Source organism: Marmota monax, unplaced genomic scaffold (genome assembly GCF_021218885.2).
Source record: "Marmota monax isolate L192 unplaced genomic scaffold, Marmota_monax_Labrador192_F-V1.1 WCK01_AAM20220418_F8-fsc00073, whole genome shotgun sequence".
Lineage (NCBI taxonomy): Eukaryota > Metazoa > Chordata > Mammalia > Rodentia > Sciuridae > Marmota > Marmota monax.
In genome coordinates this window covers 9,106,930-9,122,128 of record NW_026692846.1, presented here as the reverse complement: position 1 = coordinate 9,122,128, position 15,199 = coordinate 9,106,930, and the positions used below count along the sequence as shown (strand labels likewise).

Below are 15,199 nucleotides of genomic sequence, written 5' to 3'. Positions count from 1 at the left end.
CTCAAGTTCTTCCTGGAATACAGCGAATTGGGTCAGAGGAGCACTAGAGCCCAGCCCTCCAGTGTCTGTTGTGGGTTGCTTCACCTTACCAGTGATGACCAGACCCGCACCATGTGGGGCAATGTCAAGAAGAATGTGTTGGTGCCAAAAAGTAGAAGACGCTAGCTCCTTATTAGCTGGACTCACAGTGACTGGGGACAGTGAAGGTGACGTGAGGATGAAGCACTGGCTCCTTGCCTAGGAGCCCAGGAGACCAGGAGACCAGGGGCCCAGGGGCCCAGGAGCCCAGAAGCCCAGGGGCCCAGGAGCCCAGGAGACCAGGGGCCCAGGGGCCCAGGAGCCCAGAAGCCCAGGGGCCCAGGGGCCCAGGAGGTCACCTAGGCCGAGGTTGCAGTTCCTGCTGCATGTTGGTTGTCTGGGACCCAGTCCATCCCCACGGCATGCTCTGAGTGGCCATGAGGTGGCAGGAGGTACAGGGAAGGAAGAGCTGGGAGTGTCCCTTCTTCTGACCCAGCTGGGGGCTACAGGCCCATGTGGCCTTGCCACAGGGTTCCCTCCTCTTCTTCCCTGTGTCAGGAAATTAGAGGTTCAGCCTGGGCTCCAGGCACGGCTCAGCCAGGAGGCCACGTGATGCTAATTCCTGGCCTGTGACATGATGTCTGAGGGGTCCTGGACACCTGTTATTATGGCCTTGCTGAAGAGCTGAACATAGCTCATGTAGGACGGAGTCATTTAATGCCAAGGCTATGGTTAAAGTATCCAATGTCCTCCACCTAAGTGGTTGGTTGGCTTCACACAGTGAAAATAGCTAATGTTGGGATCGTCTCCGTGAGGTGCGTGCGTGACCTCTTTCCTGGGCATCTCTGCAGAATGGCCGTGCTGAGCACTTACACTCCCGAGCAGGCACTAGCCTCTGGGAACACAGCAACGCTGTGTGTCGTCAGCCTGCTGTGGAGAGCAGAGGTGGGGCTCACAGAGATGTCAGGACACCAAAGCCTATCTGGTGACACATGTCTGAGCCAGACTTAATGTACACACTCAATTGAAATAGTCAAAATGCCCCAAAAGACTTATGGTCAAAAATCAAAACAAACCACCACTTCCCTGTATCACCTCTACCTCCAGCCACTGCCATGGCAGGAGCCACCGCTATCAGCTGTTCCCCAGCTTCTTTTCTCACCCTGGCCTCCACATATCTGCCCTGTGTGCCGCCTCCGTCCCTTGCTCTGTCAATCCGAGAAGTGGCTGCTGTGCTCTGCTTTGACAAAATGAGTCTAGCTCTCTCTCTTCTTCATCCTCAAAATGTGGCAACGTCAAGATGTGGATGGAATCAGGCAAACGTTAAGCCAGTGTGGCCACTAGAGTGGTTCCCTGCAGAGCCCAGGAGTGTAGTGCAGCCCACTGTCGTCACTGCGCCCCAGGCCCGGGGTTTTCGGGTCTCCTCCTGTCTTAGCCCCATGCTCCCTTACTTCCGTGGCCCTGGGTGTCCTGGGCATCCCGAGTCCCGTGGAGCCACGGTGCAGCTTAGTGCCCCCCTGGCAGCCCCGAGAGGCCCTGCTCTTTCCTCTGCTGCTCTGCTCACAGGGCATCGTCGCCCGCGTTCATCTAAGATGGTGTTGGAATCTCTTAGTGCTCTCCACTCACTGTCCCTCCCTCCTTCTCTCTCTTTTCTTTTCCTTTCTTCCCCCCCCCCTCTTTCCTGCCTTCCTTCCTCCCTCCCCTCCTTCTTTCATTATCTTTATGAGTTCAGACTTTTTTTTTCCTTTTCTTAATTTTGCACAGGTTTGTGGGAAACCAGTAGGTAAGCATGTTGTGTCTGATAAAAAGTCATCGTGTATTTTTAAGACTTTCAAATGTCTCATGGAGACTCAGTTTGTCCTTAGCACTGAGCTATTTGTTTAATTGTCAACAAACCTCAGGAGCAGGGTTCTGTTATGCTTGTTTGTTATAGAAAATTCAAACAATATAGAAATGTCGAAGGCAAACCAGAGAGTCACTTAGAAGCTACTCTGCGTCAGCTCCTATGCTGGGCTTTTTACCGGCTCATCTGAGGCTGCTCTGTTCGTCTGTCCTGGTTGTAGTCCACCTGGAGTGTTGTGTAGTTTGTTGGTTTCCCCTGGTGTTTCCAAATGGCCAGCTGTCCCTCTCACCATGCGTCCTGCATGTTGTATGCACATGCACTCACTCATCCTTGTTCCTCGCTCTGCTTGCACGACGCCACAGTCCAGCCAGGGGCTCATAGGTAAGGGCAGCACAGAGGCAACAGCCACAGCTGCCTGTTAGTTCCCCCAGGACACTAACCCAGGCCCTGGTTGTTGGACCTCGGATTGTTTCTGACTCTGTACATTATGAGAACCCCACCATGAGGGAGTCACTTGGTACCTGAAGCCCCTTTCTGAGGCCTGATTATTTCATGGGCAGGTTCTTCAAAGCAGAATTCTGGGATTTCAGAAATTGACATGTTAAGACTCAAGATTTATATTACCAAATGGGTCTCCAGAATTGTTCCTAGGTGCTCCTTAGTGGCAGTGAGGCACATATTTGCCATCTTAAATATGCAGAGTTGGTTTCCCAACTCTCTTACATTTATAAATGTCAAATATTCTTGATGAAAAACAAATGAACTAAAGCATAAACATCTTTAGGTAATTGTATAATGCTTCACTGTTTTTGCTAAGTGTTTGCGTTGCTGAGACTTGGAGTCCCCCAAAAAAGGAAAAAAGAGGGTGGGTTGTAGAACATGGCCCTTCACACAGCCTGGGGACCAAGTAGGTGTCTCCCAGCAAGATCCAGATGCCGTGGTCATTTTAAATGTGCCCTTAAAGTGTGATTAAAAAGCAGGGGAGGTACTGAGGCAGCTCAGTCTGTGCTGAGTTCCCAAGTGGGGGCAAGACTCTGAGCCTGTGCCTCTGTGGTGGGGCCCAGGGAGGGTAAATTGGTCTGTGAGTGTGTGTTCTGACCCAGAATGTGTGTGCAGGCGTGTGCGCACAGTGTGTGAGGAGAATACTCACCTTTATACATGTTCCATTTGGAAAAAATGAAATATTTGTGAAATACCAAACATTTATAAATTATTTAATGCTCACAAGAAAGTTAGGTGGTGGCATGTGTGATTTTAGAATAAGGGGTTGAATGAGCTGGGATTTGAACCCACGCCCATCTGGCTGCCAGTTAGATAAAATGACTTGGTTGAGTTCCTAGAACAGATGGCCTCCAGGGTCTAGTCTCTTGGTCTCCTTTCTCTTTTGCCTGCATGTGTGTGTGAGCTGCCCATTCAAAGTCCACTTGGAGAAAAAGATTCTGCTGCTCTAGTTGGTTGGTGGGACAGTGGGAAGATACAGGTGGCTTCTGAAGTCTGGCGGGCCTTTCTCCACAAATGCCACCTGGTGAGACCGACTCTAAGCCCTTCATTTCTGTTGCTCTAGAGAAGGCTGCTACCACCTTAGCTGATTTGAAGACAGCAGGAATTTGCCAGATGGGTGAGCTTCAGAAAGTCTTTCCAGAAAGAAGAGTTTGTCTGTGCAAAAGTCCAAAGCAGGAAACAGCAAGAAGCATCCAGGCATTGGGAACAGCTCAGCACGACTGGCACAGGGGGGCCTGGGGTGGGAGAGAAGACGAGCTGGGCATGGGGCCATAGGTGTGCCCTCAGCCTGGGCCTGCAGCTAGAGCTCAGCAAGACCCGGGGTAGGTGAGGGGATAGAAGAGTGATCGTGCACAGGCACAGGTAGTGAGAGGGAGGATGACCACCTTTAGCTCATGGCAGCCTCTCTTCTGAGAATGGATTCTGTATTTCCCATTTCATTCCAGAAAAGGCACCATGCTGGGCCGGGGTCTTTATCACCAGGGCAGGACCTCCCAGTCCTGTCAGGAGAAAGGCTCAGGAGGAACCGCTGCAAGGCCATGAGTCCTGCGCACCCTGGGTGGCTCCAGGCTGCATGAGAAACCCACTCCCCTTTGCCTTAGCTGTAGTCAGGCAGGAAAGTGCTGCAGGTGAGGCTGAGTGAGCTCTACCCTCAAGGAGGGGCGTGCGCTTGTCAGATGGCCAAAGGAGAAAGGATGAAGTCCTGGGAGGAGGCTGTGCCTGAACTTGGTGCAGGGACATACAGAGTTCTGGATCACAAGGCCAGCAGGGACAGGAGTGGGCAGACGGGGATTTGAACCCACGCACATCTGGGGCCAGAAAATAAGGCACTTGGGGAACCATGAGTCACTGAAGGCCTTAAGCAGTTGAGCAATGAGCTTCCAGGCAATTCGGAGCTTCCCCATTGGGCTGCGAGGAGGATGCACTTGTGGATGGTCTGGCGAGGTCCTGAGAAAATGGGGACAGTGGCATGTGGCGTATCATTTTAGTTTCTTCAGGCAAAATTGTATGTTTTTAAACATGTGTATTTATCATTTTCTTCTTAAGAAATGCTCATTTTGTCTTAAAATACCCACAATGATGACTCCAAAGACAGTGCTCGGGGTCAACATGAGTGCCTTCCCCAACGTGGGTGGTGCCCTGGGATGCCTGGCCCCGCCCTCCCTGCCCATGCTGGCTCTTCCAGGGCATAACCCCAGGACAAGTGACATGCTACTTCCACCCACTATTTTAGTACTTATCTTAGAGGAGCCACTGTAGTAAACTCAGTATTTGGATTAAAATCCAGAGAAAACAGGACATGAGATTTTAGCATTGTGTCGTTCACATTCCAAGCAGCTCACTTGGGGAACTTCAGGATGCCCCTTGGCCAGTACCTTGATACTGAGCTCCAAATTGCAGTGGGGCTGCCAGCCCAGTGAGCTGGGCAGAGGCTGCAGCTGAGGTGTGCCAGGCAGGAGTGGGTAGGAGAGAAGTGCCCTTGAAAGTGGTCCTGCGGGACTTACCAACACCTCTCTCCACTCACATCCTGGGGCTCAGTGACAGGGACAAGGGCTGAATTTGGATAGATGGAAAGGGCAGTGGCTGCAGGAATGGCCTTTGGGGCCCACGCAGTGGGTGGCAGGGAGCCAACCCAGCCTCCTCTGCCTCCTGTGCATCGGGCTGTGCCAGGGGCGGACGGAAGCCACTCAGTCTTTCCTGCCAGTGAATTCTCATTAAACTGGAGCGGGAATCATGGGACCTAAAAAATGTCAGCACTGGCGGGAAGCATGCACATCGCCTACCTGGGGAGGCAATAGACGCCTTGGCGCAGCTGGGGACTGTGAAACTGTATGTCCCGGGCCAGCTTTCCCAGGCTGTCACTGCCTCTGTCAAAGGAGAACGAGGGGACAAAACAGGAAGGGTCATCGGGATGGTGGGCTGATGTGGAGCAGTAGTGAAGTGCAGGGCTCAGCCCAGATCTGATGGAGAGTCCCCCAGTCCAAGCCTGTCCCTTTACAGGGGAGGACGCTGAGAGCACAATCCTCCCAAGCTGGCGCAGAGCTATGGAATTATATGTATCCAAATTCCTAGTCACCAGGCCACGTGCCAAGTTGTCTAGATCTTACTCCTCCCCCCGCCCTCGGAAGTCGGCATGACTGGGTGCATTTTACAGATTTGGAAGCTGGGATTTGGGTGGGGGGCAAGTAGCTCATGGCAGAGCTGCGATTCGGACCTAATCTGCATGCAGACCCAGAGTCTCTCCACTGAGGACGGTGACTGTCACTGCTTAGGTCCCCAGCGGTCAGACCCTGGGAGGGAGTTTAGCATGTAGGTTGATTTTCTAGGGGATTCTCTCAGCAGGGGTTGAGGGGCAAAGGGAGACCTAGCCTGGGCAGAGGAAGTCCATCTCCAATGCCACCTCAGTGGAGGCCCCAGTGATCTGTAGGGGATGGCAAAGCAGGGATGTCATCAAAATACTTATGTCTTCTTGTTGGTCACTCATTGATATGGGCCACCCTGAGAAGGCTGGCCTTGAGCCGAGGCAGTCCCTGAAAAGGTGACAGTGGTAAAGCCCTGGAGTCCTGACAGGGTGTGGAGGAACACCCCGCATCCTCCCTGGTGGTCTGGCTTCTTATAGTCAAGTCTGGAGCACATGCAAGGGTGCACTGGGCTCTTGAACACTGTGCAGGCTCTACTGCACCAGCCTAGGTCCACTGTCCCCACCTGCCAGAGCCATCAGGTGGCCCAGCAAAGCGGCACAAAATAAATCCTGATTCTTTTCATTCTCGGGCTAAAATGTCTAGGTGAGCAGGCACTGACTCTAAAATGGTTGAATATTTTGTAAAAGGTTTAAATTTCCTTTCCAATCATGCTATTGCATGTGTATATGCGCACACACCTGTGTCAATCCTGTAGAAGGAGCTCCTTGTGCAGACCCTGCCACTATTTCATGGCACTGATTGCCCAGGGATTGGTTTCGTTTCCCAGAGGCCAGCAAAGCAGGGCTGGCTGGCACACCGTCCCTCCCTTCCGTTGCGAGTGCTGGGAGAATCATCCATCTAGCAGTTGCCATGCTCTGTGTGTGTCACCTCCACTCCCCAGCCAGCGAGTGCAGCCAAGAGCAGCTTCTGCCACAGCACCACACTGCCTGGGTGACTGGAATTGCTAGACTTGGCAGGGCTGGGCATGCCACACATCTGGCAGCCCCTACCTCCTCTCTGCCTCTTTGAGATCTGGAGACTGAGAAGGGGATAGAAATAGTTGGCATGCTGGGGTGGCAGCTATGGCAGGTCTAAGGAAAATGGAAAATGTGAGGAGGCTGATCCCAGCCAAGGGCTCCGCCCCCTCCACAGGTTTTGAGGCAGCTGGGAGATACTGGGTTGGGGACACAGTGACGCTTTCCTCTCATGGCGACCTTCCCTTTCATCCATCCACTCACTCATTTAATACACATTTCAGGGATGTCTGCTGCATCAGGCACCAGGTGCTGGGGCCATGGCAGTGAGCACAAGCAGGTCCCTGCTCCTCTGCCGGAGCCCAGGTCACCTCCTGAAGAGCCCTCTGACCATCTCCTCCAAGGCAGCTCCCCCAGCCCTCCCTGACCTCAGGCACTGTGGCTGTGGAATCCCTGTCTGTCCACTGTGCAGTGCTTACCCTCTGCAGGGGAAGGAGGGCAGGGACCTGGCTCTGGCTCGCTGCTGTATTGCCAGCTCCTGTGGGAGTCGGGGTCAGTAGATATTGACTGAGGGAATGCATGGCTTCCCCTTCCCCACTGAGGAATCTGCTGAGTTCCAAGACCTCTTGGAGGGACTGAATTGACTTACCCAGAAAGCATCACCTCCTCTCCCCAGGTGTAAAATGCAGGAGGTGAGAGGAGCCCCAGAGGAAGGAGTGAGGGTTTCAGGAGGCATGGGGTGTCTGGCACTGTGGGAGGTAGGGAAGGCGCTGGGCGTGCTCTGTGATGGAGTGAGAAGAGGTGATGAGTACCCACCAGTGGCACATCCAAGGTATCCAAGGGTCCCCTGCCATGGAGGGATTGCCTTAAATAGCCTGTGAGTTCCCTTGAGGTTTTCTATAAATCTGTGGATAAACTCAGTTGTACTTTGGGCTGTGGGATTTTCTCTTGTCTTCAGGACAGCTTGCCCACAGGAAGATGAAGGGGCTGGGCAGGAGCAGAAGCAGGGGGTGTGGAGACTTTGGCAGTGGCTGATGTCAGTTCAATTCTGTTTCTAGTCTTGCTTTGTGTGACCTAGGGAGTTACCTCACTGCTCTGAGCCCCAGTTTCTTTAACGTGACCCCGATCCCTGGCTGAGATTTGGGTGGAGCCGTGTATGTGAAATGCTGCTTCTATGACACAGTGACTGGGGACGTACTTGGCACAGAGTGTGAAGGCGCAGCCTCAAGCAGGCTGTGGGTTCGAGCCAGCTGCATGAGCTCCCTGATGCTCTGGGCAGCCAGGTGAGGCTTAGGTGTTTGTGCAGATTGAGTTGGCTCTCCACATGCCCTTGAGTCAGAATTTCTGCAGTTTGCCCAGTTCCCCAGGATGGGACCCCAAGAAGAGGAATTAAGATGCTCATAGGAACCCTAGTTCTTGTGACACCTCCAGGTAGCCTTCTGGGGGACTGTTGGGAGAGTCCCATGAAAGAAGCCAAACTTCTTAAAGAGAAATCAGATTCCATCTGAGTCTATGAATGCCACTATGCATTTCTTGAGGGACTTAGTGTATTCCACAAATTGCCAGAATAGGCATAGATCCAAGTCTGGCTTCGTGTGTATGGTTTTCTCTCAGTTATAACTTTCCCTAGAACTGCCTTTGAGGTTGGCAGCATTGAAGTTGGTGACTCACCCACAAGCTCATAACCCTGACAGAGAGGGCCACTGCAGATGTCTCTGGAAACTTCTGCCTACAATGGGCAGGCCACTGAAAAGAAAAGGCTCGCGAGACTGTGGCCAAATCACAGGCAGAAGGAGGTGCTGAAGCAGAGTGAGGACTGGGAAGGGCAGTTGGTCAAGTCCCTGAGATCTCGGCCACGTTGTGAGGCACCTCCAAGCCACAGTCCTGTCCCCTGCAGGACAGCAGAATCATCAAACATGCATTGAAGAGTCATGAATCCTCTATGTAAGTGAAAGTGTTTTATAAATTCCAATATGCCACATGAAAGTGACACATTCAAAATCAACAGGCCTGTTTCCCATGTGACTTCTTCATCAGCTAATTAATTTATGCAATAATTACCAAGGTCTGTGGTATGCAAATAACAGTAGTATTAATCTTTATAGAGATGGGAAAATAATTAGCTTCCCACTCCTCCTTTATTAATTAAAGAACTTCTTTAATCACATCATTCAATACATATTCATAGATCAGGGCATTTTGTGAAAAATAGTGATGCTTAGTCCTGTTTAGCACATAGTGGAGACTTAATAAACATTGGCTGCAACTGGTTTCTACTTCTGTTGGTGATGTTCCTTCACATGCTGTCATGTTGGTCTTGGAGGAGAAGTCCTTGACCTCAGGGAGCTCCTGATTTCACAGGGATAAAGTCCAGCGGTGGGAGGGTAGGTGCATTTTGGGTCTTAGATAAGAACTATCTGAGTGGGCAGGGGGCCTTGGAGGGATTCCAGAACAGGTTGCCTCTGAGTTGGGTTTTGAAGATGATCTGAGCGGATCGATCCTGTAAATAAACCAGTTTTACTCTGTATGTGAACAGTGCTGTTCACACTTGCAGTGGGAAGGTCAGACAACAGTGTCACAACAGGCCCCTTGTGAGCATGTGGGGCAGGAGGTGGAATAATGGTGGTGATGTTGGAGAGGGAGAGGGAGGCGAGGGGGCTCCCAGAGCATGAAGCTTCTTGGGCACTGTTAGGTTTGGATGTGGGGTGTCCATAAGCTCCTGTAATGCAGGAATGCTTGGAGGGGAAGTGACTGGGTGGTGAGAGCTGTGACCTATGCAGTCCATCTAGTTTGAATGGACTAACTGGGTGGTAACTGTAGGCAGGTGGAGCGTGGCTGGAGGAGGAGGGCCACTGGGGCATGCCCTGGAAGGACACTTCTTCCCTGCCCCCTGCCACTCTGTCTCTGCTTCCTGACTGCCGTGTTCTGACCTGCTTCCTCCACTGCACCCTTTTACCATGATGCTGGGCCTCACCTCAGGCCCAGAGCCATGGACTGGGGCCAGAGCTGACCGTGGACTGACCCCAGAAACCTAAGCCAAAATAAACCGTTCCTTCTCCATTCCTGTTAGGTCTTTTGGGCACCGCAATGAAAAGCTGACTAACACACGCACTAGGGTTTTATTTTGGTAGAAACTCCCATGGGACATGTTTACCTCAGGGAGAATCTGAAATTGAGACTTGACAGGATATTTCTTCTGAGCATGAAAGTAAGACTAAGAGTCCAGCCTTCAATATGCTCATTTGGGGTGCCTGCAGAGCAGCTGTGTGGGGTGTCCAGTAAGCACTGAGGAGATACTCGAGGAGCTTGGCCGCAGGGCCTGGCCTGGCTGTGTTTGACACTGGTGTTTGACTCATGGAGCTAGTGAGATCACCCATGGAGAATTTGTCTGAGGTAAATAGTAAAGCTAAGGCCAGAGCCCCAAGGAACAGCAGTATTTAAGGGACCAGCAGAGGAGGGGAAGCCAGAGGAATGAGAGGAGTACCAGTGGCCTATGGCGTCACAGAAACCCGGCAAAGAGGCAAGGCAGGAACTGCAAGGAAGATGGGTTAGTCATAAGCAGCCCTCTGCAGATTTGGAGGATGATGAAGGAGAAACTGAACTGGAGTCACATTTTGAGGAAGTGGGAGCTGCAGACTTTCCCCAAGAATCTTGGCCCTGAAGAGAAAACGAGAACAAAATCAATAGCTAAAAGAAATTGTAGAATGTTGTTTGATCACCATGTGTAGGCCAGGAGCCACCCATGGCAGTGTATTAAAAGTTGTATTCCCCTCAATGCATCCCAGATGTCACCTATATTTTCAGAGAAATGGGTCACCTGGAACCCAATCCCTAAGTAAAATGACCCTGGGTTAAAGTCTTGTTTTTATGCCGGAGGAACTCTGGATATGTTTTATGCAAAGAGTAAGAGGATGTCAGGGCAGAGGACAGAATGAGAATACTGGAGGGCTGCGGTGGGGCTGGATTGGGGACTGACTGACAGATGAAGGCCCAACTCTCAGAGCTCAGAAGGAGGCGAGGGGAGGGGTAAGGGCCTGAGTATTCTTCTAGGGAGGAACCTGCTAGTAAGGCCAGAGCCACTGCATATGTCAGGAGTTGCTCTCTGGAGAAATGCAAGCCGGCGGACAGTGTCCTGTTTTCACCTTTTCCTGATCACAAAATTAACAAGGGTGCCTTTCCCCCCCACCCCCCTTCTATTATTGAAGGAAAATCTGTTTTTTCTAAGTGCTAACTAGGGCAGAAATAGCTCAGTACGACTTCCACGAGGGTCTCTGGTAGAAAGCAGGATGTGTGAGTGGGCGTGGTTGGACCTGCCCAGTGAAAGGCTGGACCTTGCTGGCTCTGCCTTCCAGGGAATGTGTAGTGACCCTTGTGGCCAGAGAGGCCCAAGCCTCGTGGAGTCTGCTCTGTTTCACTTACCCCTTGGGGACATGGAGATCTGTTGGGGCCTGAAAGGCTCATCCTGCCTGAACGGCTTCACAACTCTCCTGGTAAACCAAGTGCTCTCATACAGACTAGTCCCAGCCACTCGGGAGGCTGAGGCAGGTGAATTGCTGGAGCCTGGGAGTTTGAGAACAGCCTGGCAATCCTGTGTCTTTAAAAAACAAAAATAGAAAGTACAAAAAGCTTTGCTATTGACCTCAGCCCGCCTGCTGGGCACAGAGTAGCCCTTTAGCAGTCCCTGATGCTTCCCCAGTTTCAGGGCCAGTGCTGGGTGCTGAAGAGCACATGTTTTGTGGGTGGAGTTTACTTAAAAATCAGACATTTCTTCCTTTACTTGATGTCGGAGAAGGAAGGAAGGAAGGAGGGGAGGGAGGGAGGGAGGGAGGGAGGGAAAATGACATTGCAATCTATAAGCTATTTTTAGAAAGAAAAATGAAATGTAGACAAATCAATTAAATCTGAATCCTGCTTTTCAGCCGACCACCCCTTGGTTGAGCTGGGACATGCTACTTCTTCATCTGGAGGAGTGGGCATCATGGTAGACTCTGGGTCCTGAGCCTGCGAGCTGGGGCTCAGCCTTAACTAGTGCTGCCAGTAATTGGCTCCTCAATACTGGCACCCCAAATGGCTAAGTGAATGGTGTTTTATTGGAAGTTCTGATTTCCTGTTTGCAAATCATGGCCAGTAGCATGGCCTGAATTGTGGGCCATGAATGGCTGGGCCTGAAGGGCGTTTTCTGCCTGAATGGCTTCAAAGCTTTGCTGTTAACCCAAGTGCTCAGACGCAGCCTGTAGTTCTGACCACTCGGGAGGCTGAGGTGGAGGATTGCCTGAGGCTGGAGTTGGCAATAGTGTGGTGGGTCTCCTGATAAATGGTAGATGACGTGAAATGCTGCCAAGACCCCCAGCTTGCATACATGCAATGCTTTTATACACACAGAAAACTCATTCTTGGAATGGTCAAGAGAGGCCTGTGGACTCCCAAATGCTGGAGTTCAAACACAGCAAGGGCTCAACCTAGGGCTGCTGCAGGCTGGGGCAGGGGCAGGAGGGAGGCGTGCTAGGGAATTTCTTGGGACCTGGAATAGTGACATGTGGGCTGGCTTTCACTGGGCAGATGACATTCAGTCTTCAATCACAGTGCTCTCTTCCAGGCAGCAACCTAAACATGGAGTGTGGTCAGAGCTTCCATTTTAGGGCCCTAATTGTCAACTTTGATCCCCAAACCCCCTCATAACTCTTCTCTCAAATTACAGTGTCCTCACCATCTGAAAATAGGCAACTCAGTGGGATCATGCTGCAAAAATGCCACTTGTACTGACCAGGAAAATAGCAGCATGTGGAGGAGGCCAAGGAGGAGGAGGCCCAGGGCCCCCTGCAGTTCAGCCAGGCCGCAGTGCAGAGAGATGGCTCCAGATACAAGGGTGCCCATGGCTGCAGGACCAGGTGGGGGCTTCACCTGCCTCTTGCGCAGCCCACGAGAGGTCTGCTTCTGTCATTTGGCAACTTCTCTGGATGAAGTTTATTTATTGCAAAAAAGAAAGAAGAAAAAGAAAGGTGGCATGTGCAGGACTGTATGCAGTGCCCCCAATTGAAACTGTACCCCCCGTGGGATGGCATCAGGGAGCGCCTTTCTAGGGGATGGGCTCACAATAGTGGAGCGCTCCCCATGGCCTCAGTGCCTTTCTAAAAAGGAACACAAGAGAAATTTGCTCCCCATCTGCTCCCTGCCCTATGAGATTATAACTAAAAAGCAGCTCTCTGCCAACCAAGATGAGGGATCAAGAACCCAACCATGCCAGCACCTTGACTCCAACCTTCCAGCTTTCAGAGCTGTGAGAATTTTATGCGCCTATTTGCGGCCGCCGTCTGGGAAACCCACCAGAGCAGCCTGAGTGACAGACAGGTGGGCTGGGTGGTTTTGCTGCTTTACTTAGCATTCTATCTTTAGTGTCCCCCACCCCAGTGCTGGTCGTTAACAACAGGTTTGAGCTGGAAATTACAGCTCCCCATAGAGCTGAGAGCCTGGTTCGGTTAAAGGCCAAGAACCTTTCATGCCTGGGACAGGATTCTGGAAAGGGTGCTCTAGGACAGGGAGCTCAGAGGGGTAGAAGGAGCACTGGCCTCAGTGGGGAGGCCTCTTTCCACCTGGCGTGGCCACTTTCCAGCTCCTGGTCCTTGATAAACTCACACAACCTCTCCATGCGACGAGGAGGCATTAGGGCCCTGCCTCTACTCCATGCCCAGGGTGCCGTGAGGCCACAAGTGGCAAAGGAGATACGATATGTAAACTGTGAAGGGCTGTACTAAGAGGGCGATAGTGTTCTGTAGCCTGAGGCTTCTGTTTAGCAATGTTTATTAGAAGGATAAGCTACTGTGGTCTTCTGAAAGAGAGAAGAAAAGAAGAAAGGGATGGAGAGAGGAAGAAGGGGAGGAAGGAGTGAGGGGAGGAGAGAAGGAGAGATTCTCCACTGAGTTTCAGTGTCCTCACTGAGCCCTTCTCTGGAGTGTTCTAGAACCAGCACTCCTGACCACCCATGGAAGCCCCTGCTGGGAGCCAGCCGTCTGGCCTCTTCACTGCGATTGTGGACAGTATAATACATGCTAGACGCCAGCCCTTCCTCAGAGTGGAGCCTTCACCATTGCTCAGGACTAGCCCTGCTTGTAGGGACACACCGTCTGGCTCTGGCCTTGACTTTTGCCCCCAAATGAGAAGAACTCCACAGACCTCTTGGCCTCTGCCCAAGCAGTGTTCTGGGTGCTGCCCCTGTGTATCCTCCCTGTGCCGTGTGCATGGCTCAGGAGCACCATGGGACAGCAGTCGAAGTGCTCAGGCTGTGGAGAGGGCGCCCCTCTTGCTGCTCAGGAGCACTGCGCCCCGGGCAGGCCTTGTAGTGTTTCTTGCCTATTTCCCTCATGGCTAAAGAAGGCTGCCTTAGCGGGTTTCCAGGAGACACTTGAGATGAGAAGGAGTTGGCATGCAGCGGGCATGGCACACAGAGCCCCGGGATCACCGGCTGTTGAGAGTGAGGGCACAGGAAGAGCCCCTGCAAGGCAGGAGAGGTCTTCAGCATTCTCCATTGGGCCCAGGGGTTCAGCCTTGGTCTATAGTGTCCCCCCGCTTTGGGCCCAGGGGTTCAGCCTTGGTCTGTAGTGTCCCCCCGTTGGGCCCAGGGGTTCAGCCTTGGTCTACATACATGGACTAGTTTGGGATGCAGACTGTTCCTGGTCTAGGGAGCCACTCTCTTGGATCAAGGCCAGTTCCTGGAAGAGGACTAGTGGAGAGTCAACCAACTGCCCAGCAAGTGAGAGTAGGCAGCACTCAGTTCTTGAAGGGAGCCCTGGGCAGCACCCAGCAGGATCCCCTCAGCCACAGGATTGGGGAGGGTAAAGTGAGATGGGGTCTGTGGGGACCCTACGCAGTGTCTCACGACAAACCCATGAGTCTGCTCTGACCTTGGCCCCGGGTCACCCTGCCTGTTGCACCTGCCACTGCGTCAGAGGCTCCTGTCTTCTCCTCGTCTCTCCCACTCCCTGTAAACTGCTCATGGAAACGGCTGTGCTTCTGTTTGTTAGTCTCGGTTTTAAGTTTGTGTCCCTAGAGTTGAACACAAAGCTTGGCTCATAGGTGAAAAAAAAAAAAAAAACTCGTTGTAGAACACAGAATTGGATTAAGGCGTAGGTGACATGGGAATGGTGGTCCTGTGGCCACCTCTGGGGACACTGGGCCACCCTCCACTCTCTCCACATGCACCAGTGGCAGCTGTTGCTTGCTTTCTCTTCTAGTCACACTGGACTCGTGGCAGTCCCTGGCCCTCTCTTCAGTAGCTCTGGACCCATCCATCCGCGACTTTGATGTCGCCCACATCAGCACTACTGCCACCAGTGACTTTGCAGCTGCCCGAGACTTCTGTTTGTTGGGTAAGGAGAGTCTGTCCCCCTGTGGGCCTGGGCGGGACCTGCCCAGGTGCTGCTCAAGACTCTGGTGTCAGAAACACGAGTGAGGCTTCAGGAAATGGGGAGCACTGGGCAGGGAAGACCTGACAGGGAGGAGGAGAGCTGGGCCTTCTCTGCGTCCCCCGCAGTGTAGTCTGTGCCTTGGGTCTGTAAGAGGATCTGCCCAGCAGCACAAGAGAGCCCTTGCTCCAGGGTGGAGGAAGGTCTGGAGCATCTGGGGGCTAGTCGGAGGCAGACTCCAAGCGTGGGTGCCATGACACTCTGAAGACAGTAGGTAGGCCC

General features: G+C 52.4%; 1 protein-coding gene across 1 annotated transcript in view; it reads left to right on the top strand.

Moving 5' to 3' along the window:
* Tg (thyroglobulin) overlaps positions 1-15,199 on the top strand; it is a 219,550-nt gene that overhangs the window by 102,412 nt on the left and 101,939 nt on the right. Inside the window, exon 36 of the mRNA XM_046449068.2 lies at positions 14,747-14,881. Coding sequence (XP_046305024.1) covers positions 14,747-14,881 — 135 coding nt within the window. The remainder of the gene's footprint in view (positions 1-14,746; positions 14,882-15,199) is intronic.